General features: G+C 35.1%; 4 protein-coding genes across 7 annotated transcripts; 1 reads left to right on the top strand and 3 right to left on the bottom strand.

Moving 5' to 3' along the window:
* Positions 1-250: 250 nt before the first annotated feature.
* On the top strand, positions 251-1,846 carry LOC111789704 (ATP-dependent Clp protease proteolytic subunit 2, mitochondrial). The gene is made up of 2 exons (XM_023670370.2): positions 251-654; positions 1,169-1,846. Exons 1-2 carry the CDS (start codon positions 339-341, stop codon positions 1,585-1,587), a joined length of 735 nt encoding a protein of 244 aa, XP_023526138.2. The 5' UTR covers positions 251-338; the 3' UTR covers positions 1,588-1,846.
* A 2,475-nt stretch (positions 1,847-4,321) lies between these two features.
* On the bottom strand, positions 4,322-6,299 carry LOC111789939 (large ribosomal subunit protein eL42). The gene is made up of 4 exons (XM_023670674.2): positions 6,160-6,299; positions 5,470-5,649; positions 5,298-5,372; positions 4,322-4,558 (listed from the first exon to the last, which is right to left on the bottom strand). The coding sequence occupies exons 1-4, from the start codon at positions 6,160-6,162 to the stop codon at positions 4,499-4,501; spliced, it is 318 nt and encodes a 105-aa protein (XP_023526442.1). The 5' UTR covers positions 6,163-6,299; the 3' UTR covers positions 4,322-4,498.
* Positions 6,300-6,843: 544 nt separating this feature from the next.
* Positions 6,844-9,255, bottom strand: LOC111791876 (serine carboxypeptidase-like 35). Of its 4 annotated transcripts, none has more exons than XM_087121976.1 (8): positions 8,848-9,255; positions 8,647-8,745; positions 8,368-8,523; positions 8,151-8,239; positions 7,776-8,063; positions 7,480-7,613; positions 7,299-7,391; positions 6,844-7,206 (listed from the first exon to the last, which is right to left on the bottom strand). In XM_087121976.1, exons 1-8 carry the CDS (start codon positions 9,128-9,130, stop codon positions 6,942-6,944), a joined length of 1,407 nt encoding a protein of 468 aa, XP_086978102.1. In that variant the 5' UTR covers positions 9,131-9,255; the 3' UTR covers positions 6,844-6,941. The 4 variants fall into 4 exon arrangements, with proteins under 4 accessions (XP_086978102.1, XP_086978100.1, XP_086978101.1 ...); XM_087121974.1 differs by having other exon boundaries at positions 8,368-8,556; positions 8,848-9,254; XM_087121975.1 differs by having other exon boundaries at positions 8,647-8,751; positions 8,848-9,254.
* Positions 9,256-9,917: 662 nt separating this feature from the next.
* LOC147793080 (serine carboxypeptidase-like 35) lies at positions 9,918-13,547 on the bottom strand. Its single transcript, XM_087122801.1, has 7 exons — positions 13,191-13,547; positions 12,548-12,652; positions 12,187-12,464; positions 11,792-12,097; positions 11,023-11,159; positions 10,478-10,570; positions 9,918-10,248 (listed from the first exon to the last, which is right to left on the bottom strand). The coding sequence occupies exons 1-7, from the start codon at positions 13,489-13,491 to the stop codon at positions 9,990-9,992; spliced, it is 1,479 nt and encodes a 492-aa protein (XP_086978927.1). The 5' UTR covers positions 13,492-13,547; the 3' UTR covers positions 9,918-9,989.
* Positions 13,548-16,455: the final 2,908 nt, after the last annotated feature.

The raw sequence follows: 16,455 nt of genomic DNA on the forward strand, positions 1-16,455 counted from the left end.
AGCTATTAAATCTAAATTTGAAAGTTTAATCGATAAATTTAGAATTTAATTTGTAGGTTTATATAAAATAAAGATTGATTTTAATCTTAAAATTCAAATGAGAATTTATGGGAATAAGTAAATAAATTGAAATGTAAAATATCATCGATCAAAATTCAAATTTTTTAGGGAAAAAAAAAAGAAAAAAGAAAAAAAAGCTAATGGGCCAAATCCGGCCCACGAATTTGGAGAAGGAAATAGAGGGCGGGAGGGAAAGAGAAGAAACTCTCAAATCTGGAGGTGGAAGTTTGAAGCAGATAAACCCTCGATTACAATCCCAACAATCGAACCAGTTCGCCATGATTTGGAGGAGTTTAGCTTCCACCTCTAACCTCCTTGCTAAATCCTTTGGTTCGGCGAATGGAGCGACGGCGATGAGGGATTTTCGGCGCGCTTACAGCTTGATTCCGATGGTCATTGAACACACATCAAGAGGAGAAAGAGCCTACGATATCTTCTCCCGTCTTCTCAAGGAGCGGATAATTTGCATCAATGGTCCAATTTCTGATGATACTGCTCATGTTGTCGTTGCTCAGCTTCTCTTTCTTGAGTCTGAGAACCCCTCGAAGCCCATCAATATGTACCTCAACTCCCCCGGCGGCGCCGTCACTGCTGGTATAATACAAAGATTTATGTTACTAATTCAACCACTTTCATTGTTTTGTTCATTGTCGTAACTTCTACTAGTTTCTGGACTTGTCGTTTCTGACTTTGAGAATGTTGTTAAGCCCATGAACAAATGATTAGATTGGGTTAAGGTTGATTTATCGTGATATTGAAGTGGGAGATTATCACTAAATAGTCTATAGGTTTAATCTTTTGGGTTTTGGGTTTTGGGTTTAGTGGTGCTCAATTTATAGTTTTACTGATTCGAATTATATGCTTCCCAATTTGATGTTTGTTGACAAGAAAACTATAGGTTTTCAAATTATTACAGTTCACTAGTTATGAAATTTGGCTGATCTCACGCTGGAACTCTACTTCCTTCCCCCCAATGATGTTAATTTCCAATGTTTGTTACTCCAATAGGCTTCAAATTGATTTTATGTTCCGAACTTACTGCAATTGTTAAGAAGATTCGAGGCTTTCACCTTTGATAGCATCACCAATATTTGTCATGTATTTACAGGGCTTGCTATATATGATACTATGCAGTATATAAGGTCGCCCATCAACACCATCTGTTTGGGTCAGGCTGCCTCGATGGCTTCTCTTCTTCTAGCTGCTGGTGCCAAGGGTGAGAGACGATCGCTTCCTAATGCAACTATCATGGTTCACCAGCCTTCTGGTGGATATAGTGGGCAAGCGAAGGATATGTCAATTCACACGAAACAGATTGTTCGGGTTTGGGATGCACTAAATGAGCTGTACTCCAAGCATACGTCACAGTCAGTAGAGATTATTCAAAAGTATATGGACAGGGATTATTTTATGACCCCAGAAGAGGCCAAGGAGTTTGGCATAATCGATGAGGTGATTGATCAAAGGCCAATAGCCCTGGTGACCGATGCAGTTGGTAATGAAGGCAAAGATAAAGGTTCGAGTTAAGAATTCGAGGTAGGATCTTGATGTAAAAGCATGACACTTTCAAGTTCCTTACTGACTTTTGATAGATTTATCCGAAAGTTAATTTCATCTTCCTGGATCTGATGGGAATAATTATTTTTTCCTAGCTAAATGTCCCTTTGGCTGTTTGGACCTGTATTGTTATTTTGTGTATCCAGCATTGATATGTGTATTGACAGCTTTTATTAACACTAAATAGAGAAAAGCTTGAAATTTAATAAAATTTCAGAATTTGCTCGTATATTAGATATTTTTACTCTATCCATTTTATATCTCATTCTTCTAGATCACTGATATAGAGTATCATGAGGCAAGTGGATCACGATCTGCACTTTTGAGAAGTTATAGGGATAGGGTCCACTATATGACGTGGGAAATGGAACTATGTAAACTTTTCATCATGTCATGTGCTGCATAATTCATCCAAAAGCACTTGAGGGTTCTTAGAAGATGCTTACGACTGTGTGGCACAATTTTATCGAACGTATCAGACTTTGGAGAATTTGTACTTCAGTCCAGGTACACATACTTCTTTGCAATGCGATTAGAACTCGCCGACTTTGATTAAGATTTCTTTGTGCTATGATATGCTCATTTGTATGGATTCTTCCATACCAATGTTTTATGATTTTATCACATATGGAGTATCTGTATGTTTCTTCAGCATGGTGTTAATCCTTTGCTGCTTGTTTCATTATTTAATGCAGTTGTCCTATGTTTTAACGTTCATTTCAAGCTTTAGTTTTGCATTACGTTTTTGGTTATGGAGTGAATTAGTGTTTGCTTCATACTCATGGTTTTGGTTCTTAGTGAACCCACATTTGTTAGATACGGAGGACTTTCCTTTCCTTCAAGCTTTTCTTTCATAGTACTTGTTGATTAAAGAGATTTGTATAGCCTTTATAGATAGTTGTTAAGCTGTGAATATTCTATTATAATGTATACATATATATTTGATCAGAAGGTATTTAGCTTCACTTTTTAGCAATTTTTGTAAATTGATAGTGTATCTGGGAGTGTTGTATGGCTTTAGGAGGCAAGGGACCAACTAACAAGGTAAAGGGTCTCCTAAATTCATGGCCACCACTCTACCTAGAGTACTTATTTCTTATGTGTTTTAATCGGTATTCGGTTATATGATTAGTCCAAATGTGCATAAGTTAGATATATATTCTTGCAAGCTAATTTTGAAACTTTGCTCTTTGTTATAAAAATTCTTTTATTATTTCAAAAGTTTTCAGATCTTTTGTTCTAAAACTACTTTCGGATCCAAAATTATGAAATGAAACATGTGTTGTAGTGACTTGGAACAATGAGGTGGTGTTCAAATTTCAATTTTTTTTTATAAGTCATTGTCATTTCAGATCCTAATAGAAAATATTTTTAGAAGAGGCAAACTTTGTAGGTAATTTATTTATTTGTTTTTGTGATTTAGCCTTTGATATATACATATATACATACATACATACATGCATACATATATACATACATACATACATACATACATACATGCATATATATATATATATATATATATATATATATATATATAAAGCCCTTCTTAGTTACTAGCTTAACTACCATTTAGAACATTTGGTTTCATTCTCAATCCTTCATCAGTTGTTGGTAGTTTTGTTATGGAGCCTTAACGCAAAAGATTGATTCTTTGAAACATTATGGCTCTTAGGCTGAGTTTTAGGTTGTGTCGATGGATTAATTATCAACTTAGACTTCGACTTGGCTTCACTAATTGTAAGCAAAAATAAAATTCTACCATCATCTTAAGAAAATTTGATCTTAAATCAAATTATGGCACTAGAGTTGATCTCAAACCAAGAAAATTTGGTACATTCATGATTAAAGCTTGTGTGAATTTAAATAAAAAATAAATATAGATTTGCATAGAACTAAAATTTTTAATTTAATAACTTCACTCAACGCTCCAAACATCTCTTTAATATCTCTTCAATTTTTTGATATCGTCTTGTTTACATGTAATTTTTTGATATCGTCTTGTTTACGTGTAAGATCTATCATGTCTCGTCTCAAAATATAAATAAAATGTTGAAAATATGGATTTATTGGATTTTTAAAATGAAGGTTCTTCGCTGGTCCCTTGTACTTGAGTACATTCCCTTGTACTTGAGTACATTTTCCCCTTCTATTGAGCTGTAGAAATAGGATTTCGGTGCTAAAAAGTATCCTTTTTTGATTCTGTCCTCTAGCTTAAACTTGCCCAAGACAGAAGCATGTCCATTTATTAGTTAGCATAATAAGAAAAAGGGACCTCGTAACTAGAGATATAAGGCACAAAACAAAGACAAGCAATAACTAATAAGCAAAAACAAGCCAACAATTCTTATTTTCATTTTGATTCTACCAGTTGGTGATATCAATATTTTTAAATTAGTTTTTTTTTCACTTTATTTTCATGCGCATTCAAACCAATTTGGGAACATTTTTATTATACTCAAAAGACAAATACATTTGATTGTTGAAGTAATTCTTAAAGCATTCAATCCCATATGGTAACTATGATATGAAAATGAAGTGAAAAACGCATAAATTTGAAAAACAAAAGCGTATCTAACAACTATACATTAAAAAGAATACACCCCAACTTTGTTGTACCGAAAAAAAATAATTTGGAAAGTAAGGACCGATTCATCATGTGAATATGCAAAACAAGTTTCTATGAGAAACGACTCTGAACACATCAAACGAAGAGCATCAAAACTTTGAAAATTCAACAATAAATATGAGAAAGTTTCAGCTAAATAGTATCGTTAGGACATGTAGAGCTAATTCATGAACAAAACAGAGTAATGCTGCAAAATCTCCATAACTGATCTTACGAAAAAGAAATGACAAAAGATAAAAACTGATGAAGGGTCTAGAAAAGAGAAGTTCCCTTCCCCTTCTTGTCTCCACCGATTTCGAAGTGCTTGCATCTCTGCATTTGACAAATTAGAACTGTGATGAGGGAAAGGCACAAAATTCTGATAACAACTAACAATTAGGGTTTCCTTACTTGGGCTTGCATATTTTCTAAAATAGCTAACAATTACTTCAAACATAGTTCTCGACGATCATATAAAAATTGAAGCACCCAGTACCCAATTGATTTTGAGGGAATGGTGAGTTCGGGAATGGAGAAAACAAATCAACCACCAGGGTAAAGGGATATTCAGAAGCCTAGAATCAACGGCCTCACAAGCATATTTACTTAATGGGAATGAATTGACTATTTGGGACCAAGAGAAAATGTAACCATCTAAGCCCACCGCAAGCCGATATTGTTCTCTTTGGACTTTTCCTTTTGGGCTTCCCCTCAAGGTTTTTAAACTTGGACTTTCCCTTTTGGGCTTCCCCTCAAAGTTTTTAAAACTTGGACTTTCCCTTTTGGGCTTCCCCTCAAAGTTTTTAAAACGCACTTACTAGAGAGAGATTTCCACACCCTTATAAAGAATGCTTCGTTCTCCCCTCCAACCGATGTGGAATCTCACAAAGGACATCCTACATCTACTTAATAAAGAGAGGACAGAGGCAAACAAAAACTGTGTATCCCCCCTCTTATGATGCTAACCACTATATGCTTGAATGTTTTTTTTTCAGAAAATGCATTAGATTAATAAGATACTCAATAAAGAGAGGCCATAAACAAAAAATGATGAAATACTTCGCATTCTAACCTTGATAGCGTGCTGGGATACGTGTTTGCAACCTTGGCATTGCAGTCTCAACACAATCTTCTTGGTAGTTTTTGCCTTTGATATTCATAAATTTCACTTCAGTTCTAATCTCAATGGCATTGCGGACAAAGAGAAAGTAAGAATTTAACTAGACGTGAGAAAATTAACCAACCTTCTTGTGAAACACAGGCTTGGTCTGACCTCCATATCCTGATTGTTTGCGATCGTACCGACGCTTTCCCTGTGCAGCAAGACTATCCTTCCCCTTCTTATATTGTGTGACCTTGTGCAAGGTGTGCTTCTTGCACTCCTTGCTCTTGCAATAAGTCTTCTTTGTCTTGGGAACGTTCACCTGTTTCCCATTACAATATCCACAATAAAATCTTAAATCATGACGCTACAAGCTGAAAAGATAAAAAAAGAAACAAATACTGCAAATCCACCACTGCATTTCAATTCCGTGATTTAAAATTCATTTGGAAGGGATTATCAATGATCATCTTATAATGAAAGATCCAGAATCGATAATTCACTCCAAGTGCAATGTTCACCTTTCTGAAAAATCCCTTCGTTTAAGCAATTTAGGAAGAAACATTCAAATCTCACTCAATACCAACGCCCTAAAAAGTTAAGTGACACCCCCTCCATTCTAAGATAAACTTTCAAAACGCAAGCAATCGCTACAACTTTGTATTTTTTCAATCACAGAGTTAATTGACGGCCAAATAAAACAGAATCGAACAAGGCATCAGAGACGTAGAACACAGAAGGAATGAAGAGAAGAAGTACAGAACCAACAAGAGAGATTCAAGATAATACATGAGTAGCTATTGTACTGAGAAACAAAGGTGAAGAAGAGTACCATGACGGCTGGACGTCGGCGAGGCCTGCTCGAAAACCCTAATTAATGGCAAATAGGAACCGAAGGCGGAACGAGAGCCATATATATGTTGAACTGGAGAAGAGAGCCAGGGGATCCCGTTCGCGTTTGTGGACTTGGGCCCAACCAAAGACATCCACGGCCCAATAAAATTTTACAAGTATTTAAATAAATAATTTTTTTATTAATTAAATTGTTGATTAATTTTTCTAAAATTTATTGTTAATCTAAAAAATAAAAAATAAAAAATAAAAATATAATGGAACATTATATTATATTATATTATATTTTTGCTTAGGTACCGTTCAAGAAGTATTTTATATGCTCGACCATAAACTCTAGGGACATGAAAGAAAAGTCTATCAGACCTTAAATGGTATTAGGTTGGGTAGAAAGTGAATTTTTTTAAAAAGAACCGACGATTGTTCGTGAATGTTTCTACAAAAAGACCCCTGACGAAAGCTCGAAAAAAAATGATTGCACGATATAACGCCATAAATATTCTAAAATTCTTAAATCAGATTCTCGTAAGAAAATCATAATTTGTCACGAGCTATCACATTTGTAGTAGTCTATCTGCAAGAGAATTTGATATCCACAAAAATAAATAAAAAAAATTTTCCGAGATTTAAGAGGTGGGAGACGGGGATAGGGACGGAAAATATATTTAGTCCAAAAATATTCTACATAAATGGAAAAGCGTGGGATAAAGATAGGTATCATACAAGTGATTGACGTGCATTACATCTCTTAAAGTCGAAAGTTTAAATAATTTTGGAAGCTATGGGCAAACGGTTGCCCGAGAGAAAGTAAATGAATAGAGCGAGCGACTGTCGAGGAGCAAAGACGGGGGTTTGGTGGCCTGCCCCTCTAATGGTAGCCAAGGTGAGACCTTCTTGGTAGGTTTCAACCCAACCAGCTACTTGACGCCTTTCGAACCATGCCCTCCATTCTTCTTCGACCTTCAAATTCATTCTCTTTATGCTATATCTAGTTGACGTTACCGGTATTCTTCCATCCGTGTCACCGCTGCATTCATTTTAACGAGTAGCTAAATATTTTTAACATATGTATCATCGACCAAAAAACGGATAGGTTGACGAAGATAGAGCAAAGATTACCTGTAAATCCAAATGCGGTATCGTGCTTGAAGTAACTTGTGAATGATGGGCAAGACAGAATTAGGAGAATCAATCCAATCTTCGATCACATTGCTACCACCAAAGTTTAGCGACGAAAATAAGTATTAACACTTATCAATCACGTCTAATGTTTTAATTTCGAACACATTCTAAAACATACCTGCACGGGGTATAAGGATAAGAAAGTTTGGTAACATTAGCATGGAGAGCCCTTTGAACATCCGCTCTATTGAAATACTTTTCTGCATAATTTGCCGTACATGGATCGTACCCTCTCGGTATCTTACTCCATAACTTCATTCAAAACCAAATTTAAGCGTCAAAACGAACATATAAATCATCAGATAAAACACTAACTACTATTCCAAAGGTTGATGATTCAACCCTTTTAAAATCTGTAGTTATTGAACTAAAAAAACCAGTTTGAAGAGTTTTTCGATGGATATGAAATCTTACGTATTTTGAGAAGGTTCGAGGAGCAGCACTGACGAGTCGAAACACCGAGTCCAAAGAAGAGGAGAGGCAGGTAGGAGCGTAGATGTTATAGATATCAATTTTGGAGTATGAAACAAGAAAATCTCTGTAGTAATTGAGGCAAGAAAGTGTTAGGTTTTCAATATCGACCGAGAAATTGCATTCTTTGAAGATGTTGGCATGGAGTTGATCTGATATTATGGCATGACTCCATGCATACTCCACCATTCCCATTGTGTCTGTTTCATCGTTAATGGCTGCATTTCCAATCTAAAAATAATAATAATAAATAAAAATCAGTCATATTTATTAATTATAATACTTAATTAAAGCCTAAAATCAGTCATATGAAGTTACCATTATGCCCTTGAGGTTGATAATCAAGTCTTTGCTAGAATTTTTGTTTCTCTCATGAATCAGCTCAGCAAGTTGGGGAGCATAATGTCCTTACAACCATAAATATGTCAATAATAAATTTTATATTACATAAATTTAAATTCTTGGAGATTTTAAAATCAAATGCTCGAGAATTGAATTCAGATTGTAGAGACAGAAAATCGGAAAAGAAAAATACCAGCATAGCTCTCTCCAGCTATATAGAAATCATGGAATTTGAAACTCGGGAACCTTTTGAACCAGCCAATAAGAAAGGTATAAGAATCTTCAGCTGTGACTTGATCACCGAGCTTATACAAATCTGATGATTTATTGGTATAAGAGAATCCCACTCCTACCGGTGCCTCCAAAAATAACATATTTGTAGCTATTCCCAAATAAATAAATAAATAATCCAAATTTTGCACTATAAATAATGGAAATTACGAATTTAAATTGAAAAAAAAAATAATTTTACCCTTATTCCAAGAGAACGGGTTGAGTTTTAGCTTCCCATTGCTCTGAACAAGGAAGGGGCCGAGTTCTTGAGCAGCTCCATAAGCTATGGAGGAGCAGCCTGGTCCTAGTAGATAAAACATTAATTATTTTTTAAAAAAATGAATATTAAATTATAAAAAAAAAAAGACTAACAAAATAAAAATAAAAACTAAATAAGAACCTCCATTGAGCCAGAGAACAAGGGGCTTAAGAGCGACGTCGTTTTGAGCTTCAAAGAACCAGTAAAACAGAGCCTTCTCTTCGCTCGGCCGGAGTTTGATATAGCCGGCGTAATGCCGGAACTCCACCGGGGGCTGGTCCGGCAAGTCGATGACTTCGTCGGCCTCTCGTCGCCGTGAATCTCCGTCGTCCAATTCCTCTCCGCCGATCTCCGACGAGAAAACCACCGCCGTTAAGAACAGTAAAGTGAAGAACAACGGCAACAAATTCCCGGAATGAGGCATCGGCGACGAACGGCAATAATTCTGGTCTCTCTGTTTGGAATTGTAGAGAGAGAAAAAGGAGAATGAATGTGGAGAGGGAAAAGTGGAGAATTATATTATTGAAAACAAGAACATTTTGGTTGCCAATGTCTTTAACTTTTTGAATTCATTGGAAAAGCTTTTTCAATTTAATCATTCTTTTTTGTTTAATTTTCATTTTAATTCTTCAACTTTTTTTAAATTTTCTCTTTTCATCACATGAATTATTCTTTTTTTTTTTTTTAAATAAAAAAATGGTAAAAAGCGATTATTTTTATGAAACTTTATAATTAAACCCTTAATTACAATTATTTTATAAGTTAAATGGGGAGTTTAATCAAATTGTGAAATTACTATAATGCCCCTGTAAAGTTCAAAAGTGATTCTTACTATTTTTCCTTTTAAAAAAATTCAATAATTTCCTTCCATTTTTTTTCTGGTTATTTTGGATAAAAATTATCATTAATTTATTTCAAAAATATCATTATAAGTATGTAATAACGTAAGTTCATAACTAGTAGATATTGTCCATTTTGGCCCGTTAGGTATCATCGTCAGCTTCACGATCTTAAGACATGTCTGTTAGGGAGAGAATTCCACACCCTTATAAGAAATGCTTCGTTCCCCTCTCCAACTGACGTGGGATCTCACAATTTACCCACTTGAGGGCCAGCATCGGGTGGCTATGATATCATTTGTAATAACTCAAATTCACTGCTAGTAGATATTGTCCGCTTTGACTCGTTACGTATCGCTGCTAGTCTCACAATTTTAAATTTTAGGTAACCATTGTCTTATTTAAAAATAACATAGTTATCGAACAGACTCACCACCCGACAATTTACGAGCGAGCGGTGGGCAAAGTGTTGGTAGAAAGGAAATGAGAGAAAAGGGAGAGGGATTGTTGAGGAGCAAAAACAGGGACTTGATGGCCTGCCCCTCTCACACTAGCCAAGGTGAGCCCTCCCTTGTAGGTCTCAACCCAACCAGCCACTTGATGCTTATGGTACCATGCCCTCCACTCTTCTTCTATTTCCAACCCCATCTTGTTTATGCTGTACCTCGTCGACGTTATCGGAACCCGTCCATCCGTGTCTCCGCTACAAAAATACGTAGAGCTCGTTCAAAATACCTTCAAATTTAAACACTTTACTCTTCTTCAAAACGGTTAGAAACTAAACATAAGCTACAAAAATCCTCGACTGGTTGGTCGAGCATTCAATTAGAATCCTCGACCCAAATGCACTTGGGTGGTAGCTCTCAGCTACATGGTCCAATCTTGTGATGCAACGTGTCACGATCATGTAAAAGGGATTAAGAATTAATTACCTGTAAACCCATATACGCAAGCCGACATTGAGGAGCTTGTGAATGATAGGCAACACCGAGTCCGTTGAATCTGTCCATTGCTTAATCACACCACTATGCACAAAAACGAACCAACATTCATACTCATACCGTTTCGAGTTTCGGGTTTTAAGTTTCGAACATGTATACTTACATACATGATCGTGATTCAAACGACATAAACAAGTATCGAGTAAGCGAGCTATTTATTAGGGAGAGATGGATTCATTGATTACGATGATTTTAATGGCAATGGCAGAAGAACACAGAAGGGAAAGCTCCAGTTCAATCACTCAACACATGCACTTATTCATTGCACATTCACTTTCACTTTCTTCCCCCACCCCCCACAATATTTAATGCTAACACCTAGTCCCACTCCTAAAATCAATATCTATCGGGTGTTTACGAGTATCAAACTTATAACTTCTTGATCGATATGAGTATCGTTTGATATAGTAATGAGTATGTAAACTAATACGAACATAATTTTCAAACTAAAATTTATGTTTAAGGAATAGAAATACCTGCAGGGAGTATAAGGATACGATAGTGCTGTAACGTTAGCATGAAGAGCCCTTTGAACGTCGTCTCTGTTGAAGAATTTTTTTGTATAACCTTCCGTACATGGATCGTAGCCCGATGGAAGTTTATGCCACAGCTCCTGCAACACAATACATATTTACTAGCAAATTTTGAAATAGAGGTAGGTATGCCTGTTGTTCATAAGATTCAATAATTCAATCAACCCAATTTATTAAATTGTTAGATTTTTTTTTATTTAAATTTTTGAAAAATTAAAAAATTGGTTCGGTTCGTGGGTTCACTTTTTTTATCCAATCAACCCAATCAACCCGAAATAGAGTTACAACTTAACACAACCCTACTCAACCTTTTAAAAAGATTAAAAAAAATGTAACGTTTGTAATAGATATTAGTAATGTTGTGAGATCCTACATCGGCTGGAGAGGAAAACGAATAATTCTTTATAAGCTTGTGGAAACCTCAGACTAGCATACTCGTTTTAAAATTTTGGAAGGGAAAACTGAAAGGGGAAGAACAATATTGGTGGATTTAGGCTGTTACAGATGCACTGTAACTCAACTAAAAGACAGAGAGTTGGGTTGGGAACTCTATTACCACTGTTCGAGTTGGTCCAAAAGATATTTCGGAAACACGTGAACAAAATAATTCAAAACGAAAAACAAAATAGTTACAAACTAACACATGCATCATATAATCAAACAAAACGAGCTCAGAAATATCGAAACAAGGTCATAATCTAGAGGAACTTACGTGTTTCGAAAAGATTCGAGGAGCACCACCGACGAAGCTCGAGAAAGTCGAAGAAGAAGGAGAGAGGCAAATAGGAGCATAAATGCTATAAATATCTATATTAGAGTAAGCCAACAAGAAGGCTATGAGATGATCATCACAGTGGCCTGTTGCTGTTTGGTTAACAGACTCATGGTTGGCTTCAGGTGCAAACTGGCAGTCATTAACTATACTATGGTAAAGTTTATCAGAAATAACCCCATGGCTCCACGCATACTCAATCATTCCCTTCGAATCCGTCTCGTCGTTGATCGCAGCATTCCCGATCTATTTTCACCATCAATAACTCATCACGACACCACTTCGATCTATTTTAATTTCTAAATCAATAAATGAAAAAAAAAAAAAAACGTTACCATAAAGCCCTTGAGATTAATAAACATATCCTTCGAAGAATTCTGATTTCTCTCGTGAATCAGCTCAGCTAGCTGAGGAACATAGTGACCCGCGTAACTTTCACCAGCTAAATAGAAATCATGGAGTTTGAAACTCGGGAATCTTTTGAACCAACCGATGAGAAAGGCGTAGGAATCTTCGGCCGTGACTTTATCACCGAGCTTATATAAATCCGATGATTTATTGGTATAGGAAAATCCGACTCCGACCGGCGCCTCCAAGAATATAATATTTGCAGCTGAATAATATTTTAATATATATATATATATATATGTATCATATAATTTATTTATATTAATGTAAATAATTTTTAAAAATTACCTTTGTTCCAAGAGAAATTATTGAGTTTTAATTGGCCATTGCTGTGAACAAGGAAGGGGCCCAGCTCTTGGGCAGCTCCGTAGGCTATGGATGAGCAGCCTGGCCCTGGTTTTATCAATTTAAATAAAATAAAAAATAAATTAAAAAAGGGAAGGTGGGCCCAGGGAGAGAAATGGAATTTCACAATTTGGAGTGGCCGTTAGTCGACGGTAGAAGGGAATATAATATTGTCTCTTCTTTCAATAAAGTTGGATTTTTGTATGAGAACACTGACTCTCTCTTTTACCAACACAAGTCCGTTACTTGACAGACTCGTGCGCACGTTTTCTTCCTTTTAGTCTCCAAGGGCATTTTCGTCATTTCTAATTCTTTTTAAATAAATTTGAGTTTATTATTGTTTAATTTATGGATTCTTTTTTTAAAAAGTAAAATAATAAATTGTTAGGGCAAACATACTTTATATATATATATATATATATATATAGGGAAAAATATGATGATTGCTATAATAAATTTAATTATTATTAAAATTAAAATGCTGAAAATTGATATTATATAATATTCCTATTATTTTTTTTATCGATTTTTAATTTAAATTAAGCAATATTTTTAATTTAAATCGGAATCGGAAATGAAAACGAACCTCCGTTGAGCCAAAGAGCGAGGGGTTTGCGAGCGACGTCGGTTTGGTTTTCGGCTTCGAAGAACCAATAGAACAATGCCTTTTCCTCATCTTCTCGCTCCGGACGGAGTTTGACGTAGCCGGAGTAGTGGCGGAAATTTACCGGTGGCTGCCCTGGCAAATCGGTGACTCTATCAGCTTCTCTCCGCCGCGCTTCCTCCGCCTCCAATTCCTCTAATCCTCCAATTTCTCTCCCTTCCGCCGCTGTCGCCGCCGTGAAGAGGAGGAGAATGAACAGAGAGGAAATTCGGAAAGGAGGCATCGGAGAGAAACAGAGAGAGATTGAGAATGGGGAGAGAAATGGCGAGTGGAAAACGCCTATTTGTAGGCGCAGTGCAGCAACCAAGATAGACACGACTCCATTAAACCAACCTTCATTAATTAAAAAAAAAAAAAAGAATATATATATATACACACACACATATGCACTGTGGAGCGTGTGAAGTAATAGTGAGATATTCATAAATGGTAAAAAAAAAAAAAAAAAAAAAAAAAACCCTCAAACCCAAGATAATTCATCTGATTTAAATATATATTTTCGATTCATAACATGTATACTCGATTTTCAAAATTTTAATTTAGTTCTTACCGTTTGAGCTGAGCTGAGTTTCGATTTACCTAATTTAATTTTTATTAAACTTCATAAATTACCCGTAAAATAATATTATATCTATTGCCTACTCCATTATAAATCGTATAGCATGTCGATATGATAATGATAAAGTGGGTGGGACATAATGTAAATTTTGATTAAACCAAATGGACGAATAAAAATAATAGTGATCAAAACTCTGACTATGCCTAAGTGGTATGTGCGTTTGAGTCCAATAATTAATCACATGGGTTTCTTGGTCCAAGACATACTCAATTTTAGTGACGACTTGACCACATACCAATATGCTTTTTTCTTTACTCTTTGTACATCACGCGTGGCCCATAGCGTTGATGATTGTTGGAAGAGAGTCCCGTTAGGGATGATCATGAGTTTATAAGTAAAATATATTATCTTCATTGGTACGAGACATCTCCAGTTATGACATTTTATGTTCAAAGTGGACAATATCATACCATTATGGAGATTCGTGATTTCTAATGCGCGATGACGATCAATATATATTAATATTTATTTATTAAATTTAAAAATAAAAAAAATTGAAGTGAAGTGATAGGTGCCGTGAGAGCGAGGATGAGGGAGTCAAAATATTAATGGCTACATCTCTTCTTCCAGGTCGGACAATTTTTTATTTTGTTTTTAATTTTTTTTAACATTAAAATTTTTTATTTAAGTGTTTTTCTATTCTTAATTTAGTTCGTATTATACAATTTATTTTATTTTATTTTAAATTTTTTCATTTTAATGGTTGATAACCTTATATATTTTTTAAAAAAGTAAGTAGATTTTAAAAAATACAAAATTAAAATTAATAGGACTATAAATTTAAATTTTCATCTTAGGGGTATTTTTGGTACCTTAGAAAATCACGTAGGTTAATCATGAGTAATATGACAAGTATCAAATATGTATGTCTTATAGGAACGCTAGATCAAGGAAAGATACTTCCCCGTTATGTTTTAAAGTTCAAGAGTACTTTTAAAACAAAATAGTGGTAAGTGTATTTTAAAGACAAATTCCAAAATTTTCAAGTATTTTTAATTAATTTAGAAAAAAAACGTTCTTCAATGAAAACATGAAATTAGGTTATCTTCCACACCCAACCGACCCTTACCATGTCAGGTAAAACTCTCTTCCAGAAAACATGAAATAATATTGAAATATTTTTTTTTAATTTATGATTGACAGACAAACACAATTTAGAACCAATGAAAACATGAAATACTACGTTATGTATGAAATGTTGTATAAGAATAGAGGTTGTCTTGAATCATTTTTCATGTCATGATAGAAAGTATGGGGATTTCATGCATAACTGTGTAGTCACATGCATTGAAATACTTTCTCATTATGATGAGTATGAACGCGTACCCTACGAGACTGATTATGATCATCATGTTCGCCATGATGATACTACAGTTGCTATAACAGCCCAAAAATAAATAAATAAACAAATAAAAATTATTATTATGTAAAATAATAATAATAATAAATGAGTAAATAAAAACAATTATTCCCTCCTTTCTCTCCACTAACGGTAGTCACTTCCGAGTAATCTCTTAACACACTCATAGTTCCTGCAAAATCAAACAGAAATGAAAAAAAAAATGTTAAATTTGAGAAAACCTTCCATCATCCAACATCTCCCCTCCTTTTCTTTAGGAGTTCTTTGTTCGATATTTGAGGAGTTTAGGGCATGGCTCTGATACCATGTGAAAACCTTCCATCATCCAACATCTCCCCTCCTTTTCTTTAGGAGTTCTTTGTTCGATATTTGAGGAGTTTAGGGCATGGCTCTGATACCATGTTAAATTTGATTTTCTTTAGGAGTTCTTTGTTCGATATTTGAGGAGTTTAGGGCATGGCTCTGATACCATGTGAAAACCTTCCATCATCCAACATCTCCCCTCCTTTTCTTTAGGAGTTCTTTGTTCGATATTTGAGGAGTTTAGGGCATGGCTCTGATACCATGTTAAATTTGAGAAAACCTTCCATCATCCAACATCTCCCCTCCTTTTCTTTAGGAGTTCTTTGTTCGATATTTGAGGAGTTTAGGGCATGGCTCTGATACCATGTTAGACGAACACGACTCTCCACAATGGTATGATATTGTCCACTTTGAGCCTAAGCTCTCATGGCTTTGCTTTGGGCTTCACCAAAAGGCCTCATACCAATGGAGTTAGTATTCCTCACTTATAAACCCATGATCATTCCCTAAATTAGTCGATGTGGGACTTCCATCATCCAACAGTATGAAGTATAACACATGGGTCAACATAAATTAGAGAAACAATTTTGTAGAAATTCAAACTTGAAACTGATGTCATGGATTCACATAGGTTGACTTGGATTTCAATGGACTTTCATTAAGGATAACGACGGAACATCAACCTAAGCTAACTAGGTAAGTGGCCTTATTATCGGCATGGTTCTATTTGATGTTGACATGTGCCTGTGGTTCTGCACATGTCATATATACTGATATGTGTGAATTATCTGTGAATTGGTATGCCTATATTATGTTTATGTTATATTATAATATGTGGATTGTATGATAATAATTATGGTACGATGTGTTTAAGGATATGTTTGAGATAGGATACGAGAAGGATG

The sequence above is a fragment of the Cucurbita pepo genome, chromosome 3, assembly GCF_057944985.1.
Source record: "Cucurbita pepo subsp. pepo isolate OVF chromosome 3, ASM5794498v1, whole genome shotgun sequence".
Taxonomy (NCBI): Eukaryota; Viridiplantae; Streptophyta; class Magnoliopsida; order Cucurbitales; family Cucurbitaceae; genus Cucurbita; species Cucurbita pepo.

What these genes read in the sequence shown, in the direction of transcription:
- LOC111789704 (XM_023670370.2), top strand. Translation starts at nt 339, where the DNA reads ATGATTTGGAGGAGTTTAGCTTCCACCTCTAACCTCCTTGCTAAATCC. An exon ending in CGGCGGCGCCGTCACTGCTG is followed by an intron (nt 655 to 1,168) that starts GTATAATACAAA and finishes ATGTATTTACAG; the next exon opens with GGCTTGCTATATATGATACT.
- LOC111789939 (XM_023670674.2), bottom strand. An exon ending in AGCCTGTGTTTCACAAGAAG is followed by an intron (nt 5,373 to 5,469) that starts GTTGGTTAATTT and finishes TGAATATCAAAG; the next exon opens with GCAAAAACTACCAAGAAGAT. An exon ending in TATCCCAGCACGCTATCAAG is followed by an intron (nt 4,559 to 5,297) that starts GTTAGAATGCGA and finishes TGTCAAATGCAG; the next exon opens with AGATGCAAGCACTTCGAAAT.
- LOC111791876 (XM_087121973.1), bottom strand. Translation starts at nt 9,130, where the DNA reads ATGCCTCATTCCGGGAATTTGTTGCCGTTGTTCTTCACTTTACTGTTC. An exon ending in TATCCTTATACCCCGTGCAG is followed by an intron (nt 7,392 to 7,479) that starts GTATGTTTTAGA and finishes CTTTGGTGGTAG; the next exon opens with CAATGTGATCGAAGATTGGA. An exon ending in TACCGCATTTGGATTTACAG is followed by an intron (nt 7,207 to 7,298) that starts GTAATCTTTGCT and finishes AAATGAATGCAG; the next exon opens with CGGTGACACGGATGGAAGAA.
- LOC147793080 (XM_087122801.1), bottom strand. Translation starts at nt 13,491, where the DNA reads ATGCCTCCTTTCCGAATTTCCTCTCTGTTCATTCTCCTCCTCTTCACG. An exon ending in CGCTCTTTGGCTCAACGGAG is followed by an intron (nt 12,653 to 13,190) that starts GTTCGTTTTCAT and finishes TGATAAAACCAG; the next exon opens with GGCCAGGCTGCTCATCCATA. An exon ending in TAATTTCTCTTGGAACAAAG is followed by an intron (nt 12,465 to 12,547) that starts GTAATTTTTAAA and finishes AATATTATTCAG; the next exon opens with CTGCAAATATTATATTCTTG.